This window comes from Harpia harpyja, chromosome 11 (genome assembly GCF_026419915.1).
Source record: "Harpia harpyja isolate bHarHar1 chromosome 11, bHarHar1 primary haplotype, whole genome shotgun sequence".
NCBI lineage: Eukaryota > Metazoa > Chordata > Aves > Accipitriformes > Accipitridae > Harpia > Harpia harpyja.
The window spans coordinates 35,566,133-35,584,472 of NC_068950.1; the positions used below are offsets into that span (position 1 = coordinate 35,566,133).

Genomic DNA, 18,340 nt, shown 5'->3' on the forward strand with positions numbered 1-18,340 from the left:
CTGGCTTTTTGACGTGGGCACAATGTGGCGGGTCTCAAACCTGAGCCCACATCACCCTGCAGGGCTCTGCCCATGGGGTTCAGTCCCAGCAGCCGGATCCAACCCTCGTCCGCAGCGCCTTGGCAGGGGCTCAGCACCGCAGGGTTTGGCCTCAGCAGGAGGCAGATGCAGACGGGGAGGCTGCCAGGTGAGAGCCTGCTCCGGCACCACTAAGCAAAGCCCCTGGAGCTGGGCAAAAAGTCTCTGGCAAGGGGGTGTCCCTCCTGAAAGCTCTCCCTGGTCCCAGGGAGGGGGTGGCAGCTGCCTAGGAAGAAGCCCAGCCTGGCTGCAAGATCAGGCAAGGGGAGCAGGAGGCAGCCAGTACGGGATGCAGGCTGCAGCCAGTCTGTGCCAGTGGCCAACGCTCTCCCATTGCGGTTTTGTTTGGGTTCTGTGGTCCCTGCCCCAGAAACAGGTGCACCCCCAGCCCTCCCTGCCCCATGGGGGCAGAAATTTGGAGAGATCTCTTGGGCTTCCTGCAAAAGTCACCCACGCAGGGCTGACCCAGAGGCTCTGTGGCTATTTTTTCTCACAGCAAGACCAAGTCCTGCTCCTCACTTGGCTTTGGTTCACCCCTGCCTGCACCCACCTCTATGGGGAGGAGCAAAGGCTGCTGTGCTGCAGAGGTGGTTTTGCTGGAGGTCCCTCCCGCAGCCCCTGCTTTTGCTTTGCCATCCCCAGCCACAACCAGGCAGGGGCTGAACAGCTCAGGAGCAGTGCAGGGGGCTGGCCCTGGTGTGGCATGACCTGAATTGTCAGGTCTCAGCTCCAGCCACAGCTGGTTGATGGCAGGGGTCCAGTCCCCTCCAGCTACCACATCCCTTCCTTCTGCTGTGACCTTGGGCAGGGGGTCCTTATTCCAAGACCCCATTTCCCTCAAAGGAAAGAAACCCAAATCCACCAGAGAGGCTAGAAATGCAGCCCAGCCCCGTGGGGCTCAGACTGCCGGACAGTGGGGTGCAAGTGCTGGGGCTGGCTGCTTGCTGCCCCCACTCCAGGACGAGCAGCCGCTTCACCCTGCTGACCCCCAAGGCGACATCAAGCCAGGAACCGAGGGCCACAAGTCTGTATTTTTCATGGGACTGCAGCTGGAGGTGCCAGGGGGAGCACGAGGGCTGGTTACGCCAAGCAAGAGGCCTCAGGCAGCTGCTCAGAGTTTCCATCGGTTGCTGTACTGAAGATAAAAGTGATAAAGCTCGAAGAGGAAACAGCTTGCAAACCTGTGCCAGCTGCTCTGGCACCGCATGGCACAGCATGGCTTGGAGGGCCTCTGCTGGCACAGGAGCCACAGGGCAGGGGCCCAGGGCCACTGTTAGCCCACGGCTAGCCCTGCAGCACGCAAGGCAGAGTGAGACACCAGAGGACAGGAGTCTGTCCTTTCTAGGCAGGTGGCCAGAGCCAGGGACCCCAGCCCTGGGCCACACAATGCAAACTATGAAACACATGAGGCTCAACAGCTTTGCAGTGTTTACTCTTGAAAAAATAATTCAATTCAGAAAGCGGCAAGCCCTGGGGATGTCCACACACCCAGCCCTACCACGGCCACCACGCCGGAGCCTTGCTGGAGGAACGGGGAGGGACGGAGAATAGCACCCAGTGAGCCCATCATGGTGTGCGGAGAAGGGGGAGCTTGAAGCCCACTAGTCAAGTCCTGCTGTCACTGACAGCAGGGAGCCACAGCCCCCTGGTCGCTGCAGGGTGGGCAGCAGAGGAGAGAGGAACTCACATTTAGCCATTCCCTATCCGTAGGACCACCTTCCTCAGCTCCAGGAGGAGCCAGGAGGAAGCCAAGCCTGAGCCCTGTCAGAGAAGAAGGGAAAGGGGATGCATTTAGTTTCAGGAAAAAGGGAAACTGGGCCTTGGGAACAGAGATGCCAAGGAAAGGGCATCATGGCAGAGAGCTGTGGAAGTTTTTCCAAAGCAGGGTATGGGAAGTAAGCTGTTTTCCCTGGGAAGAAGGCAAATCCCTTTCCCAACGCAGTTAAAGGACCTGCTTTATCCCGAGGGTCAGCACAGAGATGCTGCCTGCCCACTAGCTGCCAGAGCAGAGTCCCAGCAAAGGGCAGCGCTGGGGGTGGCAGAGGAGGGCAGGGTTGAACCCAAGCCCGGTAACCGCAGTCTCAAGGGTTCTGCCCTGCACCTTCTTGTTCCCCTCCTGTATCTGTCCCATCCCAGCTGCTGGGATGGGTGTGCAAGGGACTGCGAGGGTCAGAATCCCTGCGGTCACACTAGAGCTGCACTCTGTCCACACAGGGCTCATTTCAGCCAAAGAGGAGTAGATTTCCCAGGTTCACAACTATTCATTCCTATGCTGGGCAAGGGAGGAAGGAGGGGACCAGAGGATGGAGCCAGAGAGACAAGACAAATCTCCCACGACTGCCCCTGCACAGGCTGGGGGCTGCTAGCTCTCCACACTGCTTTCCTGCTATCCTCCCCTTCCCACAAGCAATAAATAAATAAGTTAGTGTAGTGTAGACCCCGACGCTCAGTTCACAGTGAGAAAATGAAGGGGAAGAGCCCCTGTGGCCACAGGGAAAGGGATGAGCAGCAAATCTTCCTCCCAAGGGCAAGCCAGAGCATAGGATCCCTGCCTGAGGCTGGGAGACCTGGACAGAGAACAGATCTCTTGCTGCATGGATGAGACAGGGAGGTGTACTGAGCAAGGGGACCAGGACTGCCCCCAGTGGGGGGGTGGGGGGGGGGACACATTAGTACCAAGTGGCTGGGGGTGGGAGGGGGCCCTGGGGTCCTTCCTAAGGCACAGGAGAGGGGACAGGGACCCCCTCCCTCTCCCTCTGCATGAGGAGTGTACCACAGCAGGAGAGCTAGGCTACCCATCCTGGCTCAGCTCACAGCTTCCCTGCTAGCAACGTACCACAGTAAGGGTGGAGATTCAGGAGAAGAAACCCCCTCTGCCTTCAGCAAAAGCTGGGGGTATCTGGCCAGGGAAGAGGGAGGGACAGGCTACAAGTACCACAGGCAAGGACCACGCCAGAGTGCAGCATCCCTCGCTCCAGAGGACCCCAGTCCGTCCTGTCCCTGCAGCCAGGGGTATGCCGGCTGGCTGCTCCCATCTTGCTCTGCAAGGCACTTTCACCCCCTCTCCCACAACTCGGCGGGGCAGGGCTGCTCCCCACAGAGAAGGTGGGTGAGGACAGTCTGAGCCGCAGCACACAGCCTGGTCCACTTCCATCTAGAGTCATCTCCAGCTCCCACAACTGGAGAAAGGAAAGGGGCACCTGACCGCCCTCGTGCTGGGTATAGGGTGTCCCCTACATGTCGACAGCAAGTTCAGCTCCTCTTCAGGATTCCCTTTTGCCTGTGAGCTGGGCTGCACCAGTCACTGCAGCCCAAGCAGCGAAACCAGTGTGCGGGGAGATGTCCAACCCAGCATACGGTCTTCAAGGCGCATCCATCGTGCAGGAGATAGAAGAGATGCTGGAAGATCCCCTCTTCACCACCACGTTCACCACTGGGCACCAGAGCCAGCCAGGCAAGAGTTAATAAATAACACCCAGCTGGTAGGTTGCAGGACTTGCACACAAGCATGCTGCCTTCTCAGGACTTGGGGGCCAAAAAGGGAAGCAAAGGTGTTTCTCGAGGCCCCCTCTAGCCCCTAGTTGAGCACCTCCTTCCTCCAGCCTTGCCCAGCCAGGGGGCAAAAGGAGCAGCGTTAGTAAAGAGTCTGTGTTAAAAAAAAAAAAAAAAAAAGTTCCTGGGATGGAGGGGCGGCATATCTACAGGGAAGGACCCTGTCCCGTGCAAGGGAGACCACAATAGGGGGCTGGAGGGAGCCCGAGATCTCATTTTGCAGCCTGAAATGGAAGTCCGTGTCCAGTCACCAGCCTCCGAGAGCTGCTGCCAACTCTGTCTCTGCACCATGGGGTTCTCCGTCTTCCCCCGCTCCCCTTCGCTTCCCAGCTGCCAGTCTCACGTCTGCTCTGCTGCAGCAACCGCCGGCACTGCCACTGCCCCCTCCTCCTTGGCAGGGGGCTCCATGTAGATTGGCGTCACCGACGAGGGCTTCTTGGACCTGCAGGTGAGGAGGCTGGATGGGAGCGGGCAGGAGTGGTGATCCCCCTCAGGACCTCAACTCCCACCGCACTGCCTGGCTTTCCTGGCATGACCTCCTTCCCACTGGGGCATCCTCCAGCCCTGGGCATGTATTCTGTCCCCCTCCCACCACACTGATTAAGAAGGGGCAGGAGGTGGTATGCGCCAGGATGGGGCTGGGACAGAAATGGATGATGCAGTGTGCCAGGCAGGGGACAGTGCCATGAGGATGGGGGGATTACCTAGTTTGCTGTGCCCTGATACTCACGAGTAGGGGGAGGCAGGGACGCCCACCACAAGGAAGTGGTTCTTCTTGCGGAAGAGCCGCCACAGCCCCTTGTGGTTCCCACGGACGTCCAGGTCCCAGATGTGGAGGCACTAGGATTGTGGGGAGGGAGGAAGAGGCATCAGAGCCTGGGGACAGACACCAGGGCCAGGTGCCCCCTGGCAGGGGAAGAGCCACCACCCCTGCCCTCACCAAGACACAGCAGAGAGGGCTGCACCCCTTGACTGGGGGGGGCACAGGGAAGCACCCCTCCAGTCACCACCAGTAAGAGGAGAGGGGCAACCTGCTCCCATTCCTGCCTCAGGACAGGGGGTTTGATCATCAACTCCAGGTGAGCAATAGAAACTACCAGACAAGCTCAGGCCCTGGGCTCCCACCCAGGGAGGTCATAAGACTTATCTTCTCCACTGGGCTAAGGACCTGCCCTGGATGTCCCAGTGCCTTCTGTAAACACCAAGAGCTTTAACATCACCTAAGGACAGCAAGAGTCCATTTGTTGAGCTGCGTCCATGCCATGGCCAAACCCCAAACCAACAGCCAGATGTTTCCCAGCGACGCAGAGATCAGTGCAGGAGTGAGGACAGGCCGTGTCAGGGGCCTCACCTTGGCAAGCTGAGTCCAGGTGGTGAAATCTGCTTCCTGCTCCATCCTGATGAACATGACGTAGACCCTGCCCTCGGTGTCGGGCACGAAGGAGTCCTCACAGGGGTTCTTGCTGTGGTCCAAGACCTCAGCCTCACTGTGGAAACAGAACAGGGAGTGAGAGGAGACCCCACATCCTTCCTATTCCCACTGCAGAGTACTTCAGACAGGCAAGTGGTGGCTGCAGCTGCCAGAGCCACCTCCACCCTTTCTTCTGTCCTGGTTGGTTCACCCAGTGTGCCCCGTGGTCTCCCAACCTTTCTGCAGGCACTTACCCCAGGAGCCGATGAATTTCAGTCTCATAAGTATCCTTCCTCAAGCTGTTGGAGGAAGAAAGAACACAGAAATTAGGGCAGAGTCAGACAGTTTGATAAGCAGGGAACATCCCAAGATGATCCAAGCTTAAGACTGCCCAACACTAAAAGGCAGGTTGGAGCCAATGAATGGAGAGCAGCGATTGCCATGCATCCTGGAGGATGTGGCAGCAAAAATGTGACCCTTCAACATTTCCACCAGGAGCACCAGGTAGCTCAACCCAACCTCACAAAAACCACTGCAAGGATTCCCCAGCAGAGGCCAGTGTGCTGGGGCTGGAGGTTAAGGCTGTTGTTCCAGAAGGAAGGGACATGTCCCCAGCACAAGGGGACAAGAGCCAGGTCAAGCAACTGTTTCATCTGGATCTCATTCTGACCAGCACTCACCTCTCCACATTTTTAAGCTGGACATTCGGAACTGTGTTGAACTTGTGCTTCTTGAAATAGGCTTCCTGGGAGGAAGAGAGAGGGGAGGGAAGGAAAACGGGGTTCAGTCAGGAGCCAGCAGTACTTGGAGGTCACCTCAAGCATTCCTGCTACCTGGAAAGGTAGCTGAGTCAGAGCTCAGCACCAGGACAGGGCTTGGGGGCTCACGGAGGTCACTCACGTGAAAGTAGCCGTTCATGTTGAGCCCCACGATGCCAAAGTGGTAGGAGCGTGAGATGTCAGGGATGATGCACTCCCGGCCCTTCCGCTGCTCGGGCATCCGCATCCACATGTCCCAGTCCCAGAGCTGTGGAGGGGAAAATGCCACTCACACTCACATTTGGGGACATGATTTGGTAGTGTGGCCATCCAGGGACCTTTCTGGCTGCCCACACCAGCTCTAGCTCCTTTGGCCCCAGCCTGCCTGGGCTGTTCCAGCCAGCTCTGTGGCTGGTTACGTGGTCCTTAAGTTACCGCCTGTCCCAAATCCATTCTGCTTGGACATCCTTCCTAGTAGATGCTCAGGGAGAGCCAAGGCCCCTCCAACAGCTGTACCCATCAGGGACTGCTGATGGGCAGAGATGGGGGTGCAAAATACAGGCTCCTTCTAGGGTACTCACCTTCTCAGGGGTTGGCCACTTTGGCTCCAGCTCGTCCTTGTACAGACTCTTCCGGAGCACCCAGCCCAGGCCTGGCATGGTCTCCACACGGTACAGGAGTGAGGGGTCCTCAGCTGTGTGCTCATAGCCCTGCGATGTTATGGGGAGCATTCAGCACCCTGAATGCACCCCTACCCCACCAAAAAAAGGAGGCGTCTTGCTAAATTGAGGCTCTCAGCTTGGGGAGCAGGGGACAGCCACTGGGAAGCACACAGCAGGGACAGGACAGTGATTTGCAAGGGCACTTCTGAACAGTCGAGGGCTGGGGAGACAGACCCACTTAGAATGATAGTGGGGCGGACACCCTGCTTTAAAGACGGAACTTGGACCCCAGTCTGACATGGGAACACAGGGCAGAGGTGTCCCTGCTCCACCATCCTTCCCTGACCCACCTGGTCGTTCCAAGCTGAGATGCAGTACAGGCTCTCATCCTCCTCCAGAAGGTGTATCGACTGGCTCAGAAAGCTGAGGAAAGAGTTGCCCAGTCCCTGGTCAAACTTCCTTCTCCCATGCAAACCAAAGCAAATTCTCCACCAAGGGAGCCACCCCAACTGCTGGGACTGTGTAACCCATCACTTGGGCTGAGATAGCTGATGCTGGTGTGAGATCAGGGGAGAACACCCAAACAAGCTAAGCTGCATCTCACCATGGGGAGGCGACAACATTGCCTCCTGCTCCATCAGTCTCTCCTCCTTAAGAAGAAACAGGAGCCCTGTTAAGACACCGTCCCTGTCCTCTTGTTATGGGCAGCCCCAACCATGTGTGTACAGAATGGATCAGTGTCTCCAAAAAGCTAACCAGGAAGAGATCCCAGACCCCAAAGTCACCCTGCACTGAGTGCCAGGACAGTGGACTCGAGACTCTCTGCAAGCAGAGCTCAGTTATGGCTGTTGCCTGGGCACTGCTCAGCCTCGGATAGGTGAGCTACAGCATGGCAGGGATCTGGCCTCTCCTGAGCAGCCAGAGAGCTTCAAGGAAATGCCCCACCCAAACAGGGACCCACAGCTTCACCTGAAGAAGTCAACAGAAATGTCAAGGTCTTCCTCCAGAACCACGGCGAATTTAGCATCCTGTAGGGCAAAGAAAATGTCAGAAGGATGGAGAGGAACAGGACAGAGCAGAGGAACCAAGCAGTGTCCCCTCCCTGCCTGTGCTGTTCCCTGCCCCAGAGGATTCCAGCTCCTGTGAGACGAGGGTCACAGATGCCACTCTCCCAGGGAAATTCCCTGCCTTAGAGGATTCCAGCTTCTGCAAGATGGGGGTCACAGATGCCACTCTCCCAGGGAAACCCTGCGCTGTCTTGCTCCCATGGGCAAGCAGCTAGACAGGGTGCAGGCAGAGGTCTCACTCACCGGGAACAGGTTGAAGGTTGCAGTCAGACTGGCTTTGTAGTGCTACAAGAAAAGACAGATCGTTGCCTGTGTTAGCATCAGCCTGCCACACATGTGGGGCTAAGCCTGCCTCCCTCAAATGCTATCCCAGGTCCCAGGAAATAACTCTCCCAGGATTTGGGAAAGGTCTCTCACCTGGGAAACTCTGGCATTTTTAATGCTGATAGGAGTGTGCTGGATTCCTGAGAGGCCAAACAGCTCCACGACATCCATCGGCTCCTGCAATGGAAAGGTACAAAGCTCACCAAAGGTGTGGGCCTGAATACATTCTCCCCACCCTCTGCCAGTGTCAGCTCCCTGGTACAACAAGAATATGCCTGTGGGATCCCCTGCATGTGGTTGTCCTCTTGGGGGCAAGCGAGGCTCAAAATGATGCTGTGCTGTAAACCCCGCAACAAGGAACTCGCCAAACCCTCTTGGCCCTTCAGCCCTTAAGTACCACCGTAAGTTTCTGTTAGCCCTGCTAGTTTGCAGACCCAAAGTTGTATCGAAGAATATCTGAGAGGCCCCAAACTCCCAGTCAGCCGTTGACAGTGCAGAAAGAAAACAGGTACAGCCAGGAACACCTACTAGCTGTCAAGACCACGATCAACTTCATTTTCTCTCACAGTTGCCAAGAAAGGGACCCTCTCTGACCAAGCACATCTGCACTGGGGTCAGAAGTAATCCATATTTGGGCTGACATATCTCTGCCCCAAGAAGGCCCCACCAAGGCGTCCATCCCCTTACTGTCCATCCCACCTCCTAGCCACAAAAGAGAGAAGGAGCTCCCATTGCACCAACCATTCCCCCCTTTCCCTGGTATCAACCATGGCAGCACGAGCATCCAGGCTGCCCCCTTGTAGCTGAGGGATGCTGCTCCAGTTGCCATGGCAATAGATGCTGCTATCTTTAACCATTCTTATGTGCTGCAGTAAAAGCCTGTGTAAACAAACCAGCTCCCCCAGCCCCACAACCCGGCAGCGGTGGGAAAGGCTTGCAAGGGAACGAGCCTGTTCCCTTCCCCGTCTCCATCACAAGGCAACCAGACAATACCTCATGGGCTGCTGCAGAGATGAGGGCTAGCAAGCTCCTGAGACCTACTAAGATCCCACATGCCTGTTCCAGAGCACAGCCTGCTGCCAGAGAGACAGGGCTTGCAGTGGAATCCTCCAGGGCTTTGTAAGGGTGAGCTGAGGGGAAGGTCTTTGCCATCTAAAGGGCCAGTTCTCCTCTATCTGGCCTCAGGCTTTCATGAGCCTTGTGAAAACAGACCATTTTGGGTCTCTCTACCTCTTACTGAGTGGAGCTGGACAGGCACAGCTCGACTGGTTTGTTCTGCTTCTTGCGAGGGAGGTGGACAGGCGGTGTTACACCCGGACCCTGCTCAAAAGGTGGGCGATACTCATCAAGAGAGAAAAGGGGATGGGGAGAGCCCAGCATGACCACCTCAGTCCAGCACACCAGCCCCTTTCTGACATGGGAATATCAACCCTGGGCTTTGGTAAAGGCCAAGGCAGCTTTATCCACATCCATGGCTTGGCTAAGCTGGCTGACTTTGCGTAGGAGCGGATGAGGAGCTGTGTGACCCACAGGACAAGGAAGGGTGAAGGTGCTCATAGCCTGCCACCCACCAAGGACTGTGCCAGCACCGTATACTCTCAGCTGGGGGACCAAGGACCAAGCTACAGGGACCTCTGGGAGTGCTCTCACCTCGTAGTACCCATCGATGAAGACTGTGATCATCTGTGGATTGACACCCTGAGCCGACAGCAAGGAGCGCAGCATCCTGGGGAGAGATTGAGGGGCCTGAGCGCAGCACAGCCCCAGTGGGCCCAGGCCATTCAGTAGAGGGGTATGGATCCCTTGGGGTGGGGGAAAGTGCACATGATTAGGGAATAGGACCTACTACCCCTGGGCTCTTCCCTTTCCCACGGTCAACCACCCCGGGAGCTGTCCAAGCAGGTCTGCCCACATTGCTCATGCAACCCCAGGAAGAGGCTGGATCCTGCCAGCAGGACTAAGGGGAGGGCCTGGGCCATACCTGGTCTTGTGGCACACAGCAGAGCAGCTGTGTCCCCTGGAAGTGCTTACCTGTACAGGTAGTTGGGGCGGTTCCCTGCAATAACAGCTACAGGCACATCAAAGACTTTATTGTCTTTGAGCTGGAAGAGAACAATGCGTGTAAGTGGGGCTGGGGGAGGCCATGCCAACCTAAATGATTCTATGATTCTATGCCAATGAAAACAGGATCCAAGGGGTAGGGATCGGCCCTGCTGTTAAACAGCAGAGCTGCATAGTCCTACCCCTTAGCTCAGGACCACACTGACCAACCAGGACTCCATTCAGCACTGCTGGAGACTGTGCCAGCTTCCCTCCGTCACCCTGCCTCAGATCCAGCTCCCAAATCCCAAATTGCATCCACCCGGAGATGTTTGTCCAAACCCTTCAGCACTGTGCCAAGGACAGCCCAAAGGCTGCTCCATCTCCAAACGTACAGGCCCTGCAGCTTACACCGATGTCCCTAGAGCCATGGTAACCTGGCAGCTCAGGGCAGACACAGGGCAAGAGAACTCCCCTTCCCCAGCATGACCTGACCACACATATACACCTTACCTTTGCCGGCGCTAAGAGCTTGCCCAGGGGCAGTTTGCACCACCCAGCTGGTGCTTAAAGACAGGGCTCTGCATCTGAGCTGAAAACACACCTGGTCCAGCCCAGCCCTCCCTCCTGGAGCTTTCCCTGAATACCCTGCCCCCGCACTCACAGGATCAGGGTTGAACTCAATGGGTGTGGGATCTTTGCAGCTGCAGACACTGCCGTAACCTTCTACTTTGCTGCAGAACCTCTTCCGGCGGCGGTTCAACTCTGTGTCAGGCCAATGGCACTCAGCATCTGGAGGCACCAAGGAGAAAAAGCAGACTGCTCATCCCCATAGCCTCACCTTGTATGCTCCAAGCTGCACTGCCACACGCATGGCTCTCCCTGGGCTCAACCATCACCAAGTCATTACTATGAAAAAGCAACACTTCTGGATGCCAGATATAACCACAGGAGCCATTCAGAAGCCATCTCTACCACATGGCCTCTGTGAACAGCAATGAGCCATCTTCAAGCCAACAGTCAGAAAAGACTGGACCAGGCCTGGTTTGGAGAGGTGACAACTGGCCAGACCATGTCCCCACTTCCCGATCCTCACCCTTCTCAACAACCATGCCTGCAATTGCCATGGAAACAGGAAGAAGGGAAGCTGGCCCCATTTAGAAGTTACCATCCCCATCTCAAACAGCCTTAAATCCATCCTGGGATATTGCTAACAGACCCACAGCTTTGACTCAAAACCACCAAGAGCAGTGGGCAGACAAGTCCCAGAGATACCTGGCACCACAGAGCAGATCTTACTTCCTACCTTCCACAGATGTCAGATGAACTTCTGTCTTCAGTAGTACAGGGTCACCCCATGTCGAGAGGGCAGGCGACTTTGCGTGCTTCTCCCCGTATACTTCCCCTGGAGCAGGGACACAGGATCAGGACTGTCTGGAAGGGCCCATCCCCACTGTGTCAAGGCATGACCAGGGGCTGTAGCTCAGGGTGGCAGCTTGGCACCTTTTCCCCATTGGCCTCTGGTGAGCTGCTGAAGGGACGTGCTCTGCCTCTATCCCCTCCCTCGCCCCCACGGAGTTGCCTGCTCTCTGTGACTCGTTCCCTGCTCATACAGCATGTTGGGGATGGGCTGAGTTTGTCTTCACCTGGCTGCTCCTCCAAAAAGGGGCCATGAACCCTCCCCTGGCCTGTGCTAGACTCACCTCCTTTCTTCCCCACAAACGTCCACATGTCTCTCCAGCTCAGGAATGGTGCAACTTGGCTCCCCAGGCTTTTCAGGACATTCTTGGCTGTGTCCTTGAGGTGAAAGGAGCCTTCATCCTGGAACAAAACACAACCCTGCAGCTGAGGTCTGGCTCCCGATGTAGACAAGGAAAGTCTCCTGTCAATACCAAAGAGGTATAGGGCCCACTCCTACCCGAACTAGCTGAGCCAGACACCTTCAAGAACAGGTTCCTACAGTCTCTGTGCCACTAAACCTGCCAGTGGCTTCACCATGACCCACAGGGAAGTCAGAGGAGTCACAGACTCCTGTTTCCTCGAGACCAAATTGTTCTTGAGCAGGGCCATGTGTTCAGCAACACAGCTAAATCCAAAACCTTGAAGAAGCACAGTGCTGCTTTGCACAGCAACCCAGAGCCAACATAGCCCACAGTGCCTCCCCTAAAGCCTGGAACTGGGACCCAGAAGGGTCCCACCACATCCTTGTATCTCCTCATGTCCATTCTCCACCCAACCTCTTGTTTATTGCTGCAGGCTCTGACACATCTGCTTTTTGCTCTCCTGCCTTGCTGGGCACACAGCAGTAACAGTAGTAACAAGGGGGAGTGAGAGGACAAGGGAGGTGATCCAGCCAGGGAGGCATAGCCCAGTGGCAATGTGACATTTAGCCCTGGGAATGCCTGATGACATTCAGGAGGCAACTGCCCAGATGAGCTTTAGGGCATCCTGACTCAAGGATCTTTTGACACTAAGGTCACATACCTTAATGGTAAAGATCAGGATCCGGCCCCGGGCAACCATGTTGAGGAAAAGTACCATGGCTTCATCTTCATGGGGAGAATAGGTGTCAAAGACCCTCTTGGCCATCACATGACCCTGTTGGTATTCAAACGTCAGATGCATCTTAAGTGCTATACGGCCAGGACATGCAGAATTATGCAGGCTGTCCTGGGAGCCTCAGTCCACGAGCAACACAATGAGTTACTTTTCTGGTATGCCAAGGAGTTAGCACCCAGGCAAGCTCGGCCCTTGGGCCTTCACGCACGACATGAAGTGCACTGACGCCCATGGGACAGCATTACACAACCTCACAACTCCTCTCCTGCCTGCTCCCCAAGGACAGCTAGCCAAGCACAAGAGAAACACTGCAGGGACCCTCTGGGTGACCATGTCGTGCTCTGGAAACTACAGACAAACAAGCATTTGGGAACTTCCCTCCTGGCTGCCCTTGCCTCACGCACCCAACAGTTAAAGAGCAAGGACAAACACTGCCCGGTAAGAAAGACAAATGCAGACGCATGGGGATGCTTTACCGTAGCCTGATTTAAGACGATGACATGGATCCCTCTTCCCTGCTCCCGAGCTTCATCTTCCAGGACCTGCAAGCGGAGCAGCAATGAGAACCATATGCCAAGACCTCTTATTCCCTGCCCATTCAGCACAGTAGAGCCCCCGTTCACCCATTCAGCTCCACCCATCCTCTGCTCACAGGGATTGCCAGCACCTGTCACTTACCGTCGTCCCATCCACAGCCACGTAGACCTTCGACCGGCTGGAGTACACCTCAACATCCAAGACCTTCTTGTTGCTGACAGGGTGCCTAGGGACCTCCACATTCAGCATCTCATCATCTACAGGGGAGAAATGCCCAGTCTCAACCAGCCAAGGCACCTCTGGCTTGTTCCTGCTCAGTACTAGCCCAGCCAAGCCTCCAGAAGGTCGTGCCCACCAGGTATCCCAGCCCAACAAGCCATGGGTCAGAACTACAGGGATGGCTGGTAAGGGAAATCCAAAATGGCAACAGGTTTGGCCCCAGCTGTCCCCACATAGACCTCTGCAGCCAAACGTGCTGAAGCCTTGACTAGACAGACCAGGAATGGGAACAGGCTTTTCTATTCATTTTTGTTAAACCCACATGCACAGACCTGTCTTTCATGCTGTAGCTGATCAAAAGTTTGCCCTGACTTAAAGAAATGACTTCCCTCCCTCTGGTTTCCTTGCTTTCAAAGAAAAGCAAGATGCTGCACTCACCATAGTCCTGTGCAGACTCCTCTTCCTCCTCATAAGCAGCTCTCCTGGTGTCCAAGATCAGCTTGATATTCACAATTACAGTCACAAGCAGGAAGAGGACAGCACCTGTCTGCAATGGAGGATGCTTTGTGTTAGCAATTTGTAAGTAACAACCCCAAGATCAGTCCATCCCCTTGGCAGAGGCTGCAGGGCACCCAAAGGAGATCTTGCAAGGGAACATAAGCATCTGTCATTTCCCCTGTCTTCTTCTGGGAAAAGGCAAAGAGAAAGAAATACAGGTGATAGGGTGAAATGCTTTCATCGGCCAGAGAACACTGACTTCCTGATACATGAGAATTAACCCACTTCCAATGTATACCTGCTTCCAGATCTGTGGAAGAATCCTGCTAAAATATTGCATCAAGGTTGAGGGTCTCTGCAGGCAAAGAGTTTGGTAATTCAGAGATATAGCTCCCATGGTAACCTTAACTTCTGCCTCTCCTGCAGCACCACTACTCTCATCTCTCCCTCTGCAAACAGAGGATGTATTCAGGGTATTCAGAGTGAGAGGAGATGCTGTGTGACTAAAGCAAGGCAAAGGGAAGAAGCTGAGGTCTGACTTCAGGAAACTGCACTGTGCCACAGGCTGCAGAGAACAGCCCGCAGCCTTACTGTCTGCAGCAAACTTCAAGGCAACCTGCATGGATGCTGACACAGAGGGCTATGGGAAGGTCCAGGGGCTATGGAGCAGTCCATGGGAACCCCTGATGTGAGCATCACCATTGCCCATGGCCTTGGTGCTCCCAGACCAAGAGGAGGGAGAAAAGACTACAACATTTCTACAAGCACCTGTATTTACTTAAAAGCATCTTGCTCCTCTCTTCCTCAATTTCAGTCTTTTTCCTGGTATTTGGACCCAGCGTAAATCAGAAATTACTCCACGCTAAAAGGGCCTTTTGTGAGACAGAGCAACACAGGAAGCCTTGGACCACAAATATTCCATGTTGGGAAATAATCCACCTGCAGGTGTAAGCTGCAAGAGCAGCTGCAAGTCTGGCCACGGCCAAGAGGATGGTCTTAGAGCTGCAATGCTGGCTTGGGATGCAGGATTGAAAGACAAGACCTCAGCTGAAGCAATTTGTCTTTACTTGACCTAATTTGTCTTTACTTTACTTTCTAACCCAGGGCCCAGGTACTTCTTCATGGTGGAAAGGTGACAGCAGCATGTGGTGGCCATGGGGCTCTGCATAGGGACAAAGTCCCTGCCCAGTAGCTACAGCCCTACCCCAGGGCTGAGGAACAGCTCTAGCAGGGAGCCCAAAACCCTCCCTGGACAGTCACGCAGCAAGGGAAGGCTTTGCCATTGGATTTAAAACACAAAGCCCTGAGAAGCTATTACCCCCAAAGCTAACACCGCTGCAGGGCTCCACCATCAGGCTCCATGCCAGGAGGGTCCATCCAGCTCAGAGCAGAGCCACAACAGAGGCCCAAATCTGACTGCTGTGTGCTGCTGACAGGTTCATCCTATGGCCCAAAAGTTCTGGCCCCTTGGCCCAGCCATGCTTTGGACGTACCAGATGGTTTCCAGTTTCAGCCATGCAAGCTCAGGGTCCTACTAACCTCCCCAGAGCATCCCAAGACTCAGCATAGAGATGTCACAGCAACTAAGGGAGAGGAGGGGAGAGGTTGGTGCAGGCTGCTCATAGCCTTGTTCCCCCCGCAAGGGGACGTTGAGACAGGTCTTGGGTGGTTTTGAGACTCTTCCCTTGCCCCTCAACAGCTTGCTTCCTAAAAATCTGTGCCTTTTTCAGCTCTAGGACCCTTGATTCTCTGAGGTCTGGGTATGGGGTTGAGATCAGACGCAGGCCTGCCCTTGGTGAGAGGCACTAAAAGGATCCCTGCCCTACCTGGCCAGCTACTGCCTCAAAGCTACGTGTTGCTATCTCTGCCAAGCAGACAAACAGGTTCAAGTAACTGAGGAAGATGGAAAACCAGCAATAAGATGTGATGATATAAATGTCACTATGGCATTCTGGCTTGTTGATTTGCTGTTGACTCAGGACTATGAGCACCTTTCAGGATCTGTGCACAAAAAGCTTTTAAATAGGCAAGAACAGAGGCTTGGGCGCATGGTGAGGAGCAGGCTGTGCCTGGTGGCCAGCAACAAGGCCACCTTACCAACCTGCCCAGATCTTCCACCCTGGTCAGTACTGGAGACACGGGGGAGCAGCCCTGGTGACCAAAGCGAACAAGACAGCAGTAAGCAAGACCAGCAGCCAGATCTAGCAAGGCTGGCTCAGTCAGAGCTGTTAACAGGGGCCCAGCTGCTGCAGACCTGGCTACTCCACACCTGCAGCTCTGGTTTACATATTTTAAGCCCAGTTTTCATCTGTGTTTTAAGCCACAGCAGTGCCATGAAGGACAGAGGTGACAGCAGACAGGCTCTAGCCCGTTGCCCCCAGCACGATGAGCAACATCTGCCTGAACGACCAGGCCCATTCCCAAGCCCCGAGCATCTTAGGGGATGGAGGACCGAGCAGTGTCCTTCCCCAGGGAGCCCTTGCGAGCCTTCATCCTCCCAGGCACATACAAAAGCCTCCCCTGCTCCCTCCCACAGCAACCAACTGCCAGATTTCATGAGCTCTGTTTGTCTCAGGAACAGCCCTTTTCGGCAGCTCACAGCCACGGGGCCAAACCCTTCCTGTCCTTATGCCCTCAGACACCCCCCAGGACACCAGCTCCGCCGAGGATTAGCCATTTTACAGCACAAGCGACCAGGCCCACAGCTTTCCCAGACGCCAGCTGCCTCTGGGGGACGAGATCCTGTTACCCAGCCCTATTTTCTCTGTCCACCTGTTGTGACTTATACTAGGCTTGGTTTGCAAACCAAACAGGGAAAGGATGGTTTCCCACTGCAGGCTGAGCACTGCTGCACTCGGCATGGGTCCAGAAGCAGGATGGGAGGAATCAGTCAGGTTTCTAGCTGAAAGCCTCCCAAGGACACCTGGATAATTGTATCTCCTGCCATAACCACCCAACAGGTCCATTTCTTCCAGCCGGAAGGAGCTGCTAGACATGGCAGACTCTTCCACGCATGAGGACAAAGACACTGGAGGTAGCTTTTTGGGGGACAAGTTATGCTTCCCCAGCACGTCAGGTCACCCAGACTGCCAGCAGACCCACTTCCATCCATGCAGCTGCTCCATAAGCTCATAAATCCTGTAGATTATCCTTCCTAATCCACCACAGGCCTGTGGGTGACTAACCTGGCACAGCTTCCGCAGCGCGCGCTGGTTCATCAGCTTGTACTTCCAGGCAAGGTACCAGCTCCGCTTCTTGTGGGGCTTGATGGCAGGGTTGGGTTTCCACTCATCCATAGTCACAGGGGCTGGCACGGGGGCAGCCGTGTGGGGCGGGGGTCAGGACGCGTGCTCCTCCGCTCTCATGCCCATCGGGGCTCCCTGCCAGGATGGGACGGGCGCAGGTGAGGGAGGTGAGTGCCTTCAAACCCTCTCCCCAGCAAAGATGGGGCCTGGCACAAGCAGTGGCCATGAACGGCACTCATGTACCACAAGCAAAAGCCCCGTGGAACCTCCCCGCCTGCCAGCACCCCCAGGCCTGCAGGGAGCGATTCAGGAGGCCAGGCATCGCTGGAGGACTGTAAGCAGGGCGATGGGAAGCCCCTGAACCCATGGGCCTGTGAGGACCTCTGCTCCAGGCCAACCCCTTAGGGAGGCTGCTGCAGCGCAGCGGGCCCACTCCCACGCTCTGGAAAAGAAAAGCAGCCAAGAGGCACGAGCCGGTGATAGGCCCCGGACCGGCAGGCATTATGGAGGTGCCATCACTGGCTCTATCTGCCTGCAGGCACCCTCCCCGCTTGCAGCAGCGGGGCTGTGAACCAGCACCATCCCCACTAGTGGGGATGCAGCTAGCCTAGATGTGGGGACCAGTCCACGGGGCCGTAGTCCTGCTGGAGACCCCGGCACCCCTGGGGCAGAGGAGCTGTGCCCAGGTGAGACCAGGCTCCCCATGCAACCTGCTGGGCCTGGGGTGGGATGTGGAGGCCCGGCAGAGCCAGGGGCCTGGCTGGAGCGCACACCACCCCCCCCAACGGGGCCAGGCAGGGTGGGGAGCCCACAGCAGCTGCCCGAGGGGAGGGGAGAGAGGAGCACTGGGGGATCCAGACCCCCGGGAGGGGGGGGGGAGAGGCAACGGGACCGCGGCGATGCTGGAGGGAGGAGGGCGAGCATCGCTGAGGGACCCAGGCGCTGGGGGACCCAGGGCTGCGGGGAGGGGTCGCGAAGGGGACGCAGGCGCTCCGGGCGGGGGGAAAGCCAGGCGTCCAAGGACGGAGGCGGCAAGGAGCGGCGGCCCTGCCGGAGAGCGGCGGGGGAGGGAGGGGGGGGGGGGGGCAGGCGCTTCGGGACCGCGGAGAGGTGCGGCCCGGAGGGGTGTGTGCCGGCCGCACTACTCACGGTCCACGCGGGGAGGCTGATGCTGGGGCTGGGGCGGACCGGGGCCGGGCAGGGCCGGGCCCGGCTCGGCGGTGCCGCCGCCGCCCCGCGAACCCTCAGCGCCAGCGGGGCCGCGCCGCTTCCGGCGCCGCAGAGACGCCGCGGGGGCGGGTCCAGCGCCAGCCCCGCCCCGGGCTCCGCCCCACCCCCGGCGCCGCTCTGCGCTCCCCGGCGGACCTCGCTGGTGCGGCACCCCCCCGCC

General features: G+C 56.6%; 1 protein-coding gene across 1 annotated transcript; it reads right to left on the reverse strand.

Annotated features, from left to right (window-relative positions):
• Positions 1 to 1,491: 1,491 nt before the first annotated feature.
• POMGNT1 (protein O-linked mannose N-acetylglucosaminyltransferase 1 (beta 1,2-)) lies at positions 1,492 to 18,232 on the reverse strand. Its single transcript, XM_052801650.1, has 22 exons — positions 18,100 to 18,232; positions 16,891 to 17,085; positions 13,646 to 13,754; positions 13,130 to 13,245; positions 12,928 to 12,993; positions 12,377 to 12,490; positions 11,596 to 11,713; positions 11,199 to 11,297; positions 10,557 to 10,684; positions 9,884 to 9,954; positions 9,503 to 9,578; positions 7,946 to 8,029; positions 7,772 to 7,813; positions 7,431 to 7,489; positions 6,812 to 6,884; positions 6,381 to 6,509; positions 5,942 to 6,067; positions 5,722 to 5,786; positions 5,296 to 5,340; positions 4,982 to 5,117; positions 4,361 to 4,470; positions 1,492 to 4,072 (listed from the first exon to the last, which is right to left on the reverse strand). The coding sequence occupies exons 2-22, from the start codon at positions 16,999 to 17,001 to the stop codon at positions 3,970 to 3,972; spliced, it is 1,980 nt and encodes a 659-aa protein (XP_052657610.1). The 5' UTR covers positions 17,002 to 17,085; positions 18,100 to 18,232; the 3' UTR covers positions 1,492 to 3,969.
• Positions 18,233 to 18,340: the final 108 nt, after the last annotated feature.